The following is a 14,350-nucleotide window of genomic DNA, read 5'->3' as shown; positions in this document are numbered from 1 at the left end:
CACACTGGTGGAGGCCAGAGGACAGCCTCCAAGAGTCACTTGTGTTGTGTGGGTCCCAGGATACCCAGCACATAATCTTGAGGTGGACAGCAAGAGCCCTTACCTGTTGAGCCTTCTTTCCGGCCCAGTAGCATTGTTTTGTTTGTTGGGGTTGGTGGTGAGGAAGTGATGCATGAAAAAATAAAATACAGTAGGATACAATCGGCAGTAACAAGAAATTAAATGCTGTTAGGCATACTATGGAAGAACCTTTAAAGTTATGCTAAATCAAAGAAGCCAGCACAACAAACGGCATATTATTAGAACTCCATTTTGTATGAAGAGGCGAATCCAGAGACAGGTTTGTGATTGCCTAGGACTGGGCACGACGTAAGAGGAAATGGGGTGTAACTGCTCATGACTACAGAAGTTCTGTGGAGGGCGACAAATTGATTGTGGCGATAGTGAGACACTCTCTATTCTAAAAACACTTTGAATCGGTGTTCTGGTATGCGAATTAAATCTCCGCCGCGACGGCTGGTTTTCGATTGCATCTGCCTTGATAACAAGGTGAACACCGTCCTCAGCGAAACTCAATCATCACAACTCCCAGCCGAGGCGCACAGCGAAAGTGAGCCGCGACCGTTTTCTAAGTGCGCCAGGAATATACGAACTGGAACCTGGGATCTCAGAGTGGAGTCGCGGGACTTTGGCACGAACAAGATCCGGAGATCCGAGAGCCACCGCTTGCAAACCTCCCACGACGTGGGCGGAGGGCCCACGGTACGCGTGCGGAGCCTGCGCAGCCGAGTCTCGACGCTGGGGGGCGCGGACCCGGGAGCCAGTCCGACGGCGGAGGCCGCCCCGCCCCGGCTCCTCCTCTTCCCCTCGCCGCGGCGCCGCCCTCGCCCGCAAACCCAAACACTCCGGGCTGCCGGTGCGCGTGATCTCCCTGTGGTCGCTCGGGCCGAGAGATGCTGCTGCTGGCTGCCGCCGGCCTGGTGGCCTTCGTGCTGCTCCTCTACATGGTGTCGCCGCTCATCAGCCCCAAGCCCCTCGCGCTGCCCGGCGCGCACGTCGTGGTGAGTGGCCTCCTGTTGCTGAGCTTGCCCGGGGCGGCTTGGCCGGCTTGGGCCACCGAGGCCACGGCCCCGGGAAGGGACGGCTGCGTGGGAAGGGTCAGCGGCCACCGTCGCCCCGGCACTGCCCTGCCCTTCCCGGCCTCGGGAACCCGCCCTCGGCGGCGCCGGGCTCCTCCCTGGGCTGCAGAGCAGTGTCACGGAGAAGGCGCCAGCCGAGTTCCCCGGGCTCGGGGGCTCTGTGCCGCTCGCTGCTCCGCGGAGCATCCCTGGTTGCGGCTGTTTGGGTCTTCAGTTTTCCCGATGAGTCAGTCAACAGAGAGACTGAGAAACTTTGCCAAGGACACAGCGGTCGGTGGCTGGCTGGATGAGGGCGCGAACCCGAGTGAGAGCAGCCACTGCGAGGGAGTCCTAAGGAGCCCGCAGCAAGGAAGGGTCCGGGCCTCTGGGACTGACCCAAGCAGCTGAGACCGGAGGGTGGCATGTGCAGGTGACAGAGCCAGAGGGTTCTAGGAAGTGACTGAGGGGTGGCCTGGCAGCTTGGGCAGACAGGCTTGACTCTGAGCTCGGCCAGAGCCTTGCTGATCGCTGCTCCAGTGCATCCTTTACCGTCGGAAGGATGAGCTAACCAGCGTGGTTAGGGCCTTAAGATGGAAGGAGATATGAGTGGTTTGGTTTGTTTCTGGCCGGAAGCTCGCGCATTCCTAATGTGCAGGCTTAGTTATGCCTCCTCCCCTGAGTTCAGAGCTTCAACCCTGGCCATTTAAAATCCGTGTCTTGTGTGAACCCCCAAACCCAAGGCACAGGAGTTGTGAAGGACAGCTAGTTTCTAAGCTGGCAGTCCCGAGTGCCCATAGGTGACTTATGTGAATGCATCCAAGTGAGTTCCCACTCTCTGATTAGGGTGGCTATTTTTTGTAGTGTGCTTTGTGCCATACAGGGGTTTGTGGGTGACAACGTGTGTTCCCATTAATTTATCCTTTGTGAAATTGGCTTATTCCCAGCTGCTGCTATTCACGATGTGGAAAGAGTTATTAAAAAGAGAAGGCCAAACTTTACAATCATGCCAAGTTTTGAAAGTTTTATATCCACAAGAGACTGCTTCAAAATCATAGCTAAAAAGGTTGAATTAAGGGCTGGGGAAACGGCTCAGTCTGTGCAGGGCTTGCCAGTGCGTCAGGTCCTGAGTTGAGGACGCCAGCACCCGGAGGGTCAATGCTGGAGCTGACCCGTGGATCCCTGGAGGGCACTGACCAGCTTGCCCAGCTTGCCCAGACTGAGCTCCAGGTCCAGTGAGAAGCCTTGCCCCAAACATTAAGGTGGAAGGTGAGCGAGAAAACTTAAGACATTGACCTTTGGCCTCTGCACAGGTGCACCAGCATACACAGAACTTAATTGTTTCACAATTTGCTTACAAAGAGGAGTTCAGCTGGGGGAAAGGGGAGGAGAGCCACAGTCAGAATGAAAATTTTGATCCAACATTTACAAGGTACTCTCAGCTAACCTTGATGTTGTCACCCGAACAGATGAGATAATGGCTGCTTCAGTGGACACTAAAATCTTTCCCGGCATCCTATTTTAGTATAACAAATTGTGTGTGTGTGTGTGTGTGTGTGTGTGTGTGTGTGTGTGTGTGTGATTATCTCTGTGTATATAACTGTAAATGACGTGACATGGCATGAATTATGCATATGATGTCACCACCTGTCTTTTAATATCCTGAGAAGAGTAAGATGTGATGTAGCTGAGCCCTGTTATCAGGAGCGGGAGCTGCACCTTACACTGTCCACCTGTGTGTCAGCGTGAACAACTTGTAATTGCTTTCTGCTTCATTTTAGGGCAGTTCCCACATGCTGATGCCCCCTGTCTGGTCGCAGCAGTGAAGCTGTGCGGTCTTCTCACCCCCAGGTGCAGCAGGCAAACTCGTAGCGCCCGTAGTGAGAGCTGTATGCCGCGGTCAGAGAGATGGGATCACTTAAATGGTATCTGCAGTGATCAGCAAGAGGGAGTGTAAGGAAGGGAAATTAGACTGTTTGTTACCTTTAGTGCCCTCCGTCTGGCCTCTGTTTAGTGATTGGCAGGTGACTATACATTTAACATTTTCTCACCCATCGTGAAAACCCTGATAGCTCTCATAGCATCCAGAACAACACAGTCCAGAATTAGCCTGACTGTATCCTTACATGTCACTCAAGAAGTAGCTGGCTTGGCAAGAACATCATTTTTGTACACCCTGATCCAAAACCCAGGTCTTACTCCTGTTATGGAGAGCATTATAAATTGCAGGGCATGGATCTTCTGGTTTTCTTTAAAATGAATCAACACCATTTGCTTTCCTGAAACTCCTGGCTGGTATTTACATAATACTTTGGAGCATAAAAGTTTTCTTGGTAACCTCATTTCCACTTCCATCAATTTATTAAACAATAAATAGGGAAACTTCATTTATAAGCTTTGGCATCACGTTTTCTTTGTGGGAATGGCATTAGAGAACATTCTGCAAATTAAGGACAGTGTTTCTTTAGTACCCGGTTGTGCCAGGGGGCGAGGGGCTGGCATTCTCAGTGATGAGTGAGATGGACTGGTTTGGTATTTGTCCTCAGGGATCTGATAGCCCAGCCAGGAAGCCAAGAGTATCAGATAGCTGTGAAAGGTGCATGGTGACAAACAAGGAAGACCGGTGGTGTGCTCAGGAAAAGCTTCCTGGAGGTGGGGACAGTGGGGTCATGTGTGATTGAGGGATGCCAACAGCTAAGGCAGCATTGTAAAGCATGGGAGGACATTTTAGAGGCCCTGCCAAAGCAGCTCATAGAATATCCTGATATCAAAAGCCTCCCCAGAGACAGCATTTAGCCAAGGCAACAGGTACGGTTTTATAATAATCCTTAGTAGACATTTGGTTAATTATCTACCAAGTAAATCTCTCCATTAGAGTCAAGGTGAGGGTAAAGAGAAATGAGGTATTCTCAAGTACACAGAGATACATATCTACGCTTGGAGGGTTTCATGATGATATGAACATTATAGTGTGGGAGATGTTCTTTCTGCATAGTTTTAGAACAGTAAAATATTCACAGTAATCCAGATGTATAATTGGAAAATGACTAGGTTTTGACAGAGGTGGGTTTTGTTTGTTTTTAAGACAGGATCTCACTGTATAGCCCTGCTGTCCTGGAACTCACTATATAGACAGAGATCCACCTGCCTCTGCCTCCAGAGTGCTAGGATTAAAGGCGTGTGCCACTGCTTTACCTGGCCTTGATGGAACATTTTAAATGCAGTATTGTAAAGCCTTTTAGTTTCTGAACATTGACAGCATAACGTTGAGCGCGTGCGTCTTTGTTGGGATCAAGCCCAGGGCCTTGCCTCTGTGAGGCAAGAGAGCTCTTCCACTGGCCTTAGCCCTGTGACATGTTTCATAGACCTCGTCTTGTGTAGATGTGCAGGAAGGAAATGAGATTTGTTTGTATTTATAATCAGCAGCACTAATGTAGTCTTTCTTAGGTAGAACTGTAGGGCACATTCCCCTTGGTGACCTCAAACAATGTGCAGTTTGTAGCTCTGCACTGAAAGCAGTCAGAGGAGGCCCTGCTGAAGAATAATCCTTCATGCTTGCACTCTTCCAAGTGACAAATCTGCTACAAAGAGGTTGCGATTCTTGCAGGTTTATGGTTTGTTTTGTTTCTGAGGCAGGGCCTCATGCAGTCCTACTATCACGAAACTCTCCATGAGAATGACTTCGCCCTTAAACTCCCGATCACCTGCGGACCCTCAGCCACGTGCTAGGCCTGTGGCCAGCGCCACCCTACCTGGCTTGCAGATGAGTTTTTAAAACCCGTAGTTATGTTATCTATTGTATGGCGATCAAGCCCGGGCCATGAGTACTAGGCAAGTGCCCGCAACTGAGCTGCACTCCTCTTCCCGTCCAGCTGTTTTAAGTCGCTTTGTGCAGAGGAGTCACTGCTGAGGCGTCTTCCTGGTGTCTTTGTAGGTCACAGGAGGGTCCAGTGGCATCGGAAAGTGCATCGCCATCGAGTGCTTCAGACAGGGAGCGTTTATAACTCTGGTCGCACGGAATGAGGTAAGTGTGCCTGGGTCCTTGTGCCTGCCTGACTAACGCAGTAAGTCCGAGGACTGACTTGGTGCTCACACCTGTGTTGGGATGCCTTCCTCCCTGCTCTGAGGGGTGACTGCTGGACTATGGGTTCCTTCCTGTATTGAGGCCAAGACTTCTCCGCTGAGGTTGGATCAGCTCAGCAGGTTCTTGTTTACCGCTGTTAGCATGCCAGGCACTGTCATTCGAGGTGTACTGAACTTGGGGGAGAAGGAAGGCATTGTTAAGGAGCATGTCTTACTGAAGGCAAACAGATGTGCTGGCAGAAGCCAGTGCGGGGCGGTGTGTGGGTGTTTATCCCTCATTTCTCCCTGTAATTTGCTTATGACATGATAGGCATCTTTGGTGGCATCCACATGCCCCAGCGGAGTCTCATCCCTCCCAGTATGTGTAGCAATGTGTTTTTTCCTGTGTCTAACCAATTCAGGGGGCTGTTTGTCTTTATATTGGGGGTCTGTAGTCTTGCTGAAGTTGCTTTCGGAGTGTGAAGCAGTGACTGAAACCCTTTTGTTCCTTTCCGGGGGCTGGGGCAGTGACTGCTCTATGGTCACTGTTCTTGACTATAGAGGACAGGGCTTGCTTGGCTTGTAGCAGATCTAGACAGTTCTGTTGAAAGGAGGGACTTGGCACATGTGTAGTTGGCTGAGTGCTTCCCCAGGGTGTGTGAGTCAACTCCAGGTAGAACTCAGCATGAAATGAATGCCTATAACCCCAGCACTAGGGGGATAAAAGCAGAAGGATCAGAAGTTCAAGGTCACCCTCAGCTGTACAGCTCATTAGAGGCTAGCCTGGCCTATGAGAGACTCTGTCTTTAAGGAGAGGGAAGAGAAAATGAGGTGTGGTACCACTGCATGAGTGATTAGCTGCCTAGGTAGGGGTGGTTAGTTGAAAAGGCCTAGTGGGTAGCCGGGCAGTGGTGGTGCACACCTTTTAATCCCAGCACTCAGGAGGCAGAGCCAGGCTGACCTCGGTGAGTTCAAGGCCAGTCTGGGCTACAGAGTGAGTTCCAGGAAAGGTTCCAAAGCTACACAGAGAAACCCTGTCTCAAAAAAACAACCAATCAAAAAATAAAAAATAAAAAAAATAAAAAACCAAATTTCCAGTGCCGCCTGGCAAAATAAACATATGCCTTTAATCCTAGAACTCAGGAGGCAGAGGCAGGCGGATCTCTTGTGAATTCAAGGTCAGCCTGGTCTACAGAGCGAGTTCCAGGACAGGCTCCAAAACTACACAGGGAAACCTTGTCTGAAAAAACAAAACAAAACAAACAAACAAACAAAAAATGCATTGTAATGTCTAAAGTTAGCCCAGAGGTGTTGGTGCATGCCTTTAATCCCAGCACTCAAAGGCCACCAAGAAACCCTGTCTCGAAAAACCAAAAAAAAGGAAAGGCCTAGTGGGCAAGGCAGGCCAGAAAGAATCTCTGGAGAAAATGATAGAAATAAGGATCCAGAATTAGTCTAAAATATCCAGTTTCTTTTTAAAAACAAGAAGGGGGCTGGGCTTGGTTGTACACACTTGAATGTCGCCTAACATGAAAGGAGACACAGATGTAGTAAAATGCCGCTTGAGTTTTTAGCAAGGCTGGAATTTGACATGAGAGCATCCAGTGAGCAGGTGACGGGCTGGAATCACAGCTAGCGGGAGTGAGTGTGCAGAGAGCTTTCTGGCATGAAGACAGCCTTTAATTTCGAATATAACCTTTCCTTGCAGTCTGTATTCAATCCCCAGCATTCAATAGGAATGATTTTGTCATAGACGTTCATGTTTGTAAACTCTGCTTGTCCTTTGAAGATACCTGTCCCCTCCCCCTTTATTGTATCACAGACTGACAGATGGTGGCCTTGTCAGACTTCCCATTGGCCCACCTCTGTCTGCCTCCTGTGTAGCTCCAGGCTTGCGTTTAGCCTTGCTGGGGATTGAACTCAGGGCTTCGGGACCCTCCTCCTTTGTTCTTTTACAGCTCTCAAATTATATTTAAATCTATGACAAATTTAGGTTCTGTAATCTTGAACTTGTTTATTTGAAAATAACAGAACAAAATGGGGGACTTGGAAAAACTTGGCAATTATCTGGGTAGCTCTGTGCAGTATTTTATACCCAGAAGTATATCCATCCAGTCCTTCCAAAAAGTGATTGAGTTTTGCTCTGTTTTTTTTATAGGAAAGGAGGAAAATACTGATGTTATCTTGCATAAGAACTCTTGGTGTGCAGCCACACACCTTTAACTTTCCAGAACATTGTGTTGTGTGTGTTTACTCTCTGTCACTGCTAAGTACCGGCAGATAGCATCAATAGGCTGTTAGCATCAATAGGCTGGCCTTCGGCATGAGTGCTGTTAATCGGGATTTGAGGTTCGGTTATTTTTCTTTCACCTCTGCAGTGAATTTAAAACCATGCTGTGACTTATCCATAGCCTCACATATTTTGCCTCTCTTTCTCAAGCCCAGAGTTACTACTGTGGGTTCTGTTCCGCAGAGCGTAGTGTCAGTTCAAGCAGTTGCCTTTTCTTTCCTTTTGAGCAAATGCAAACAGACAGAATGTTTCTGTGTTGCTTTTAGGACAAGCTGCTGCAGGCGAAGAAGGAAATCGAAAAGCACTCTATTAATGATAAACAGGTAAGGTGGCGCCTTAGATTCATTCTCTAACCTGACTGACAGTTGTCTAAAGGGGAGAAAGGATGCTGCTTCTGCTGCAATTAGGTCACTGAAGGCATTTATGACTTTCCCAATTAAAATACATTTTAGGCTGCCTTTTATAACATGAAAGTGTTTGAAATGACTAGAATTTGGATCAGTCCAGAAATCAAAAGGTATGGACTTCCATACATACCTAAAAATGGCCAAGCAATGATGCTTGAGAAAATGATTTCATTTCAACTACTTAAAAAACAAACAAACAAAAAAACCTTGAATAACTACTTAGGTGGAAAGAACATATGAAGAGAAATTAGTTGTGTAATTTGGGGTACCAAACTGTACAGTGCAATGTGTATTTTAATGACAGATAAGTGCTGCACGTCCATCACCTAGTTTAAAGAAATGGGATGTATGACCCTCTCCCCCAACCTTTGTGCCTGATACCAGCCTCTTGTTCTAGAGGCCACCTCAAACTTGACCCTGAGGTTGTCCATTCTCTGCTTTTCTTTAAACCTTTACCGTCTATGGTAGTGTGTGAGTCCCTAAATAGAGTTTTGTGTGAGTGAATGAATACACCTGTGTGTGTACATCTGTGCTGACATGCATGCACATATGTGCATACACTTGTGGAAGCCACAGATCGACACTGAATGTCTTCCTTAGTCTCTCTCCATCTTAGGTTTTTGAGATAGGGTCTTTTGGTGAGCCTAGAGCTCATGAATCCACTCGATTTGCTGGCCAACAAGGCCCCCTTGGTTGTCTGTACATCCCCAGCACTGAGACTGTGTGGGTGCTGGGGATCCAGACTCAAGGCCCTCAGACGTGCATAACTAGCACTTGGCCAGCTAGCCACCTCAGCCCCTCAATAGCATGCTTATGTATGTATGTATGTATGTGTGTGTATGTGTGTACTTATTTATACTTATATTTTAAAGTTCTGTATCTTTTTGAACTTTGGCATTATTCTTATTTTCTTAACCTGCCTTAATGAGACCATTCTCATAGTGTGCAATTGCTCTACTTAAGACACACATTTCCTGAGTTTTCATACAGAGTTGTGCAACCATAACCACAATCAATTTTGGAATGTTCCCAACACTGAAGTCTCCATTCCGCCATTAGCAGTCAGTCACTCCCCATTCCTGTCCTACCCTCCTAGCCCTAGACGAGTACCAATAAACTTTATAGCTTGATAAATTGATGTGACATTATGACATTTTAATGCAGTGTTATGCAACTTTATTTCTTCGTTTTATATTATTTTTAAAATTCATCTGTGCTGCTGAATATAAAATAGCTCATGTGTTATTTTCTTTTTTGGAGATGATTCTTTCCATGGCTGTGCTGTCCAGGCTAGGCTCAAATCCCAAGGCTCAGATGATTCTCCCCTCTCCACCTCTTAACTAGTTATGACCATAGGCATGCATCCTAATACCCACCTTCACTGAGATGTACTGTTATTGGTATGTGATGTGCAGTTGTATGTGCAAACCGCTTCTACTTACCTGTTCTGTAGTTGGTGGCTATTTAAGTTGCTTCCACATTTTTGTGTTTGTTTATTGCTGTCATGGCAACCTTCATTGTGGTCTCTTTACACACATGCTCAAAAATGACTGTTGCTTTGGGGTCTGGGGCAAGGCAAAAAGCAAAGTTTCTCATCTCTCAATGGCTGGGAAAAAGGGGAGGGAGTCCTCAATACACACTGCCCTTCAAGGACACACCTCAGTGGCCTACATTCTTGCCTTTAGGCCCTGCTTCTTGAAGGTTCCACCGCCTGCCAATAATACCACGGACCAAGCCTTTAACGTGGCAGCAGAGATACAGATTTAGTCCAGACTTTCCATATGCCTGGATGCTCGCTGTGGCACCCACTGCCCTGTCCCTTGTCACAGCCCCGTGCCACCGTATTATTTTGTGGGTGTGTTCTTCCATTAATCACACCGACAGCAGATTTAGAACTCTGAGATTTTTTGTCCAAATTTGGCCCTCGTTACTGGAAAGAGTTGGCTTTAATTTTTAAAGGTATGCTTTACAAACGGTTTTGATAGACCAAGCGTTTGGCACCTGTAGCTTTGTCATCTCAGTGTTTGAAAGGCTGAAGCAGGGGGATCATTGTGAGCCCCAAGCTATCCTGGGCTGTATCTAAGTTCAAGACCAGCTCAGACTGTAACAAGACCCGGTCTCAAAAAAACACTAGTTTTGACACCTGCATCTCCAATAATATTTTTTATACTTTGTGTGTGTGTGTGTGTGTGTGTGTGTGTGTGTGTGTGTGTGTGTGTGTGAATGTGAGTAAGAGAGGGAGAGAAGAAACGAGAGAGAGAGGGAGAGAAAACAACTCGAAGATGTCGGTCTTCTGTGTTCTTCCACTCTGTGGGTCCCCGGGATAGAACTCAGGTCATCAGGCTTGAGGGAAGCACCCTTACCGGATGAGCCACCTTGCAGGCCCTGACCCTCTCCCCCTTCTCCCTTTTTAACAGGTGGTGCTTTGTATCTCAGTCGATGTGTCTCAAGACTATAACCAAGTGGAGAATGTCATAAAACAGGTAAGAGGCAGGTCGGGGTGATTTCAGTCACTGATTGACTTCTGGTTGCTTCTTATTATTTTGCTATGTGGCTTGGAGTTGGCAACTCTTCCTATAGGTTCAGTGGTTCAGTGGATTTTATTTACTGACCTTGTTTTTCTTCACAGTGAGTCTTTCATTCTGTCATGAAATGTTTGGAACAATATGTAATGTTCTGGACTATTCCAGGCACAAGAGAAGCTGGGTCCTGTGGACATGCTGGTCAACTGTGCAGGAATGTCCCTGTCAGGAAAGTTTGAAGAACTTGAAGTTAGTTCTTTTGAGGTAAGTGACAGGTGTTTGCTCACCTTGAGTCAAAATGATATACCTTTTATTTTAAAACAGGCCTGCCAAGAATCTCAACGACTGGTTTACTTTAGTACTGAAGAAATGGACTTTAGATTTGAAATCTAAGTGCAAAGCATTTTGTGGCTGGCAATGCATCAATCTTGTTTTAGTGCTCTCCTAAGCTTCCATCAGGGGAATGGGTTTTGAAAGCTTGACTCTGTTAAGTTCAATTGCTCTCCTTTCTTATAGAAAGCGAGACTGCTGGACCAGTGTCAGAACTATCTTCTTATTGACTGTAGGAAGCACCACACACTCATAGATGCACTCAAGGCTTGCAGGAAAGTCGAGGGTAGCAAAGAGCAGAATGGTAGGACCTGTGGGTCTGAGGTGCCCTTATCAGCTGAGCATACAAGAGGGTTGTTTATACTTACATACATTAATCTGGGTACAATGGAGGTGAGATTGAAAGATGATGTCAACAGCTATGTAAATAATCAATCTGGGAAAATGATTGTAGTCTAAAAATGAAGTAATAAAGCAAAAGACTTGGGGTCCCTAGAAAAAAGAGGAATGAGTGTGTGTGTATGCATATGTCTGCGTGTTTGTCTGATTTATGAGTATGTGTGTGTATGCTTAAGATGATGCCGTAAGAATGTTTAGAGTACTGAGAACGGGGATAAAGACTGGATTGGGGAATAAACAGTTAGTAAATTGAAGGCTGAGACCCTTGGAAGTAAGGTGTGTGTGTGGCAGGAGGAGTGGGCATGTTTACACTTGTGTCTGCGATGGCCATGCCGGTGTAACCACGTGGATGTTTTATGAAGCTCTGAGTAAAAATAGAAGCAACAAGGGTCTGGAGAGATGGCTCAGAGGTTAAGAGCACTGACAGCTTTTTCAGAGGTCCTGAGTTCAATTCCCAGCACCCACATGGTGGCTCACAACCATCTATTAATGGGATCTGAATGCCCTCTTCTGGTGTGCAGTCATACATGCAAATAGAGCACTCATACCAAAAAAAGGGGGTTGGGATTTAGCTCAGTGGTAGCACACTTTCTTAGCAAGCTCGAGGCCCTGGATTCGGTTCTCAGCTCTGAAAAAAAAAAAAATAGAAGCAACTAAGTGTGCAAATCTAGGTGAGTGATGGTGTCACTGAAGAGGAGACACAACCCATTGCTGGGGTGATTCAGCGGGTCCCAAGTGGCTTCTTTGGGTGACATTTCTGAGATTGTGCTCACTCATTCTGGCCTTTGCTCTGATGTCTTTTCCCTCCACGATTTTGCCTGTAATGAATCCTCTACCACTGTATGCTGAGGACCTCGGGGCCTTCTAGTGAATGACCAAGCCTGGGACGGTCCCAAGGAGCCCCCATGGCCTTCTCCTCAGTCTCTTCAATGGCCTTCCTCCTGGTTTCTTGGAACCGCATCTCATTTTTCCTGTGCTGTGAATGTTGAGTCATTTTGGTTCTAAGGAATTGCTCCTTTTTGAATGTGTTTGTTTCCTCGGAGAGGCTCGTGTTGTGTTTTGTATTGGAGGCTTCACAGGATGTCTGCTGACCCCTGCCTGTGATTTCACGTTGTATTGAATGGAGAGTTCTGTGCCCACGGGTGGAGCTCTCTGTAGGGTGATGGCTTGGGCCATGTCTTGTTGGGCACTTTGGGGTCAGTATCTGTAGGTCTTTCTCCTTGGATTTATCCAAAGCCCCTAAGAAGTGACCTAGGCTTCTGACTGGGAAATGTCTGCATCCCCCAGTGTTAGAGGAGAGTCTGCATTCAGTGTCTAGACAGATGATCTAGGTAAATTAAGGTCTAACTCACGTAATATATGTCAGTCCTTTCTAGAAGTTCTGTCTTCTTCCAGGCAGGATACCCCTAAGATCTAACTGGGTTTTGTTTTGTTTTTGTTATGTCAATTTCTAAAAAGTGAACTGAAATCCATATAAAATAAAATGAAGTGTGTTTGTTTGAGACACCAGACTGGCCTCCGCCTCACACTTCTCCTGCCTCAGCTTCCTAAGCACCGCCGTCACAGGTCTCTCTTCTGTCCCCTAGCAAAAGAGGCTATTTTAGAGCGAAGGGAGTTAGTGTATTGTGATGCTGTGTAGCTATCTAATTCCAAAACATTTTTGTCTCCCCAAAGGATACCCTATACTTTAGTCAGTATTTCTCATTGCCCAAACCCTTATTCCAGTCCTGGCCACGCTAATCTCCGTCTGTCTTGCTGAATAATAGAATCGTGTGGTCCTCTCTTGCGTCTGGCTTCTTGTGTAGCATCACGTTCTTAAGGCCCCTTCGTGTGGCGTGTACATCGGTGCTTCGATCGCCATTCTGGGGGCATACTGCATGGGTTGGCCTGTTTAGCGTCAGTGGCTGTTTGGACTCCTTTTGCCCGACCCAGCCCCACCCCAGAAGCTCTGGGTTTCGTTTGAGCCCTCGGGGGTTGTGTTGTACACACTGCCGTCCAACATCCGGTTTCTGTGCCTCCCAAGTGTGCCGCCGCCGCTTGGCGCTCTGTTCTCCAGCTTTCAAAACGTTGTTGCTTTGCCTTTCATTTTTATTTTCTTCTCTTAAAAAGGGGCGGGGAGCTCTTAGCTGGCCATAGTGGCTCATACCTATAAGCCTAGCTGTTAGGAAGATGAGGCAGGAGAATAAGCATGAGTTTGAGGCCAACCTGGCCTATGAAGTGAGTTTCAGGCCAGCCTAATGTATCTCCAAAACGGACAAATAAACCTACTGTTTACTGGTATTTTAGTGGGTTCTCTAGAAAGAGCTGAGGTGAGCAGGGGTCTTATTCTTCCTTAGATAGTTTTTGAGGTTCTTACTACTAAAACAGTATAGTGTGGGGTTGGAGGGATGGCTAGGTGGTTAGAGTTCCTGCTGCTCTTGCAGGGGACCCAGATTCAGCTCTCAACACTCATCTGATAGCTCAACTGTGACTCCAGCGCCAGGGGATCCAGTGCCCACCAGGCACACACATATATGCATACAAGACACTCATATACATAAAATAAAAATGAAAGTATTTAAAATTAAAACAATACAGTGATATTAAAGCATATTCTGAAAAAAATGCAGGAATCCTAGTGTCTGAACATAATCAGTATTTTCTGGTTATTTTTGGCTTTTGCCAAATATGGTCTACATATCTCCTGCCGACTACTTTTTAAAAACTCAAGATCATAAATCTTTCCCCCTCACTCCTGTGTTTCCAGTTCCTTAAAGTTTTCTTAAAGTTCCTTAATATTCTGCCACATTGTTGTCATGGTTTGTGTTTAGTTTTGCAAGGTGACAGGTACAACTTTCACTGTATACCCTGTGACCATCCTCAGGGTCTCAAGGTGACAGGTACAACTTTCACTGTATACCCTGTGACCATCCTCAGGGTCTCAAGGTGACAGGTACAACTTTCACTGTATACCCTGTGACCATCCTCAGGGTCTCAAGGTGACAGGTACAACTTTCACTGTATACCCTGTGACCATCCTCAGGGTCTCAAGGTGACAGGTACAACTTTCACTGTATACCCTGTGACCATCCTCAGGGTCTCAAGGTGACAGGTACAACTTTCACTGTAGACCCTGTGACCATCCTCAGGGTCTCAAGTTGACAGCGTACAACTTTCACTGTGTACCCTGTGACCATCCTCAGGGTCTCAAGGTGACAGGTACAACTTTCACTGTATACCCTGTGA

At 46.8% G+C, this 14,350-nt stretch overlaps 1 protein-coding gene across 1 annotated transcript in view; it reads left to right on the top strand.

The window, feature by feature from the left end:
- The first annotated feature begins 793 nt into the window (after positions 1-793).
- The window catches only part of Kdsr (3-ketodihydrosphingosine reductase), a 34,422-nt gene continuing 20,865 nt past the window's right edge, over positions 794-14,350 (top strand). The window contains exons 1-5 of the mRNA XM_006993687.4: positions 794-1,061; positions 5,050-5,139; positions 7,734-7,790; positions 10,292-10,357; positions 10,565-10,660. Coding sequence (XP_006993749.1) covers positions 954-1,061; positions 5,050-5,139; positions 7,734-7,790; positions 10,292-10,357; positions 10,565-10,660 — 417 coding nt within the window. The 5' untranslated portion in view covers positions 794-953. The remainder of the gene's footprint in view (positions 1,062-5,049; positions 5,140-7,733; positions 7,791-10,291; positions 10,358-10,564; positions 10,661-14,350) is intronic.

This window comes from Peromyscus maniculatus, chromosome 11 (assembly GCF_049852395.1).
Source record: "Peromyscus maniculatus bairdii isolate BWxNUB_F1_BW_parent chromosome 11, HU_Pman_BW_mat_3.1, whole genome shotgun sequence".
NCBI classification, from domain to species: domain Eukaryota; kingdom Metazoa; phylum Chordata; class Mammalia; order Rodentia; family Cricetidae; genus Peromyscus; species Peromyscus maniculatus.
The sequence above is the reverse complement of the archived record's forward strand: the minus strand, read 5'-3'. Positions and strand labels throughout refer to the sequence as shown.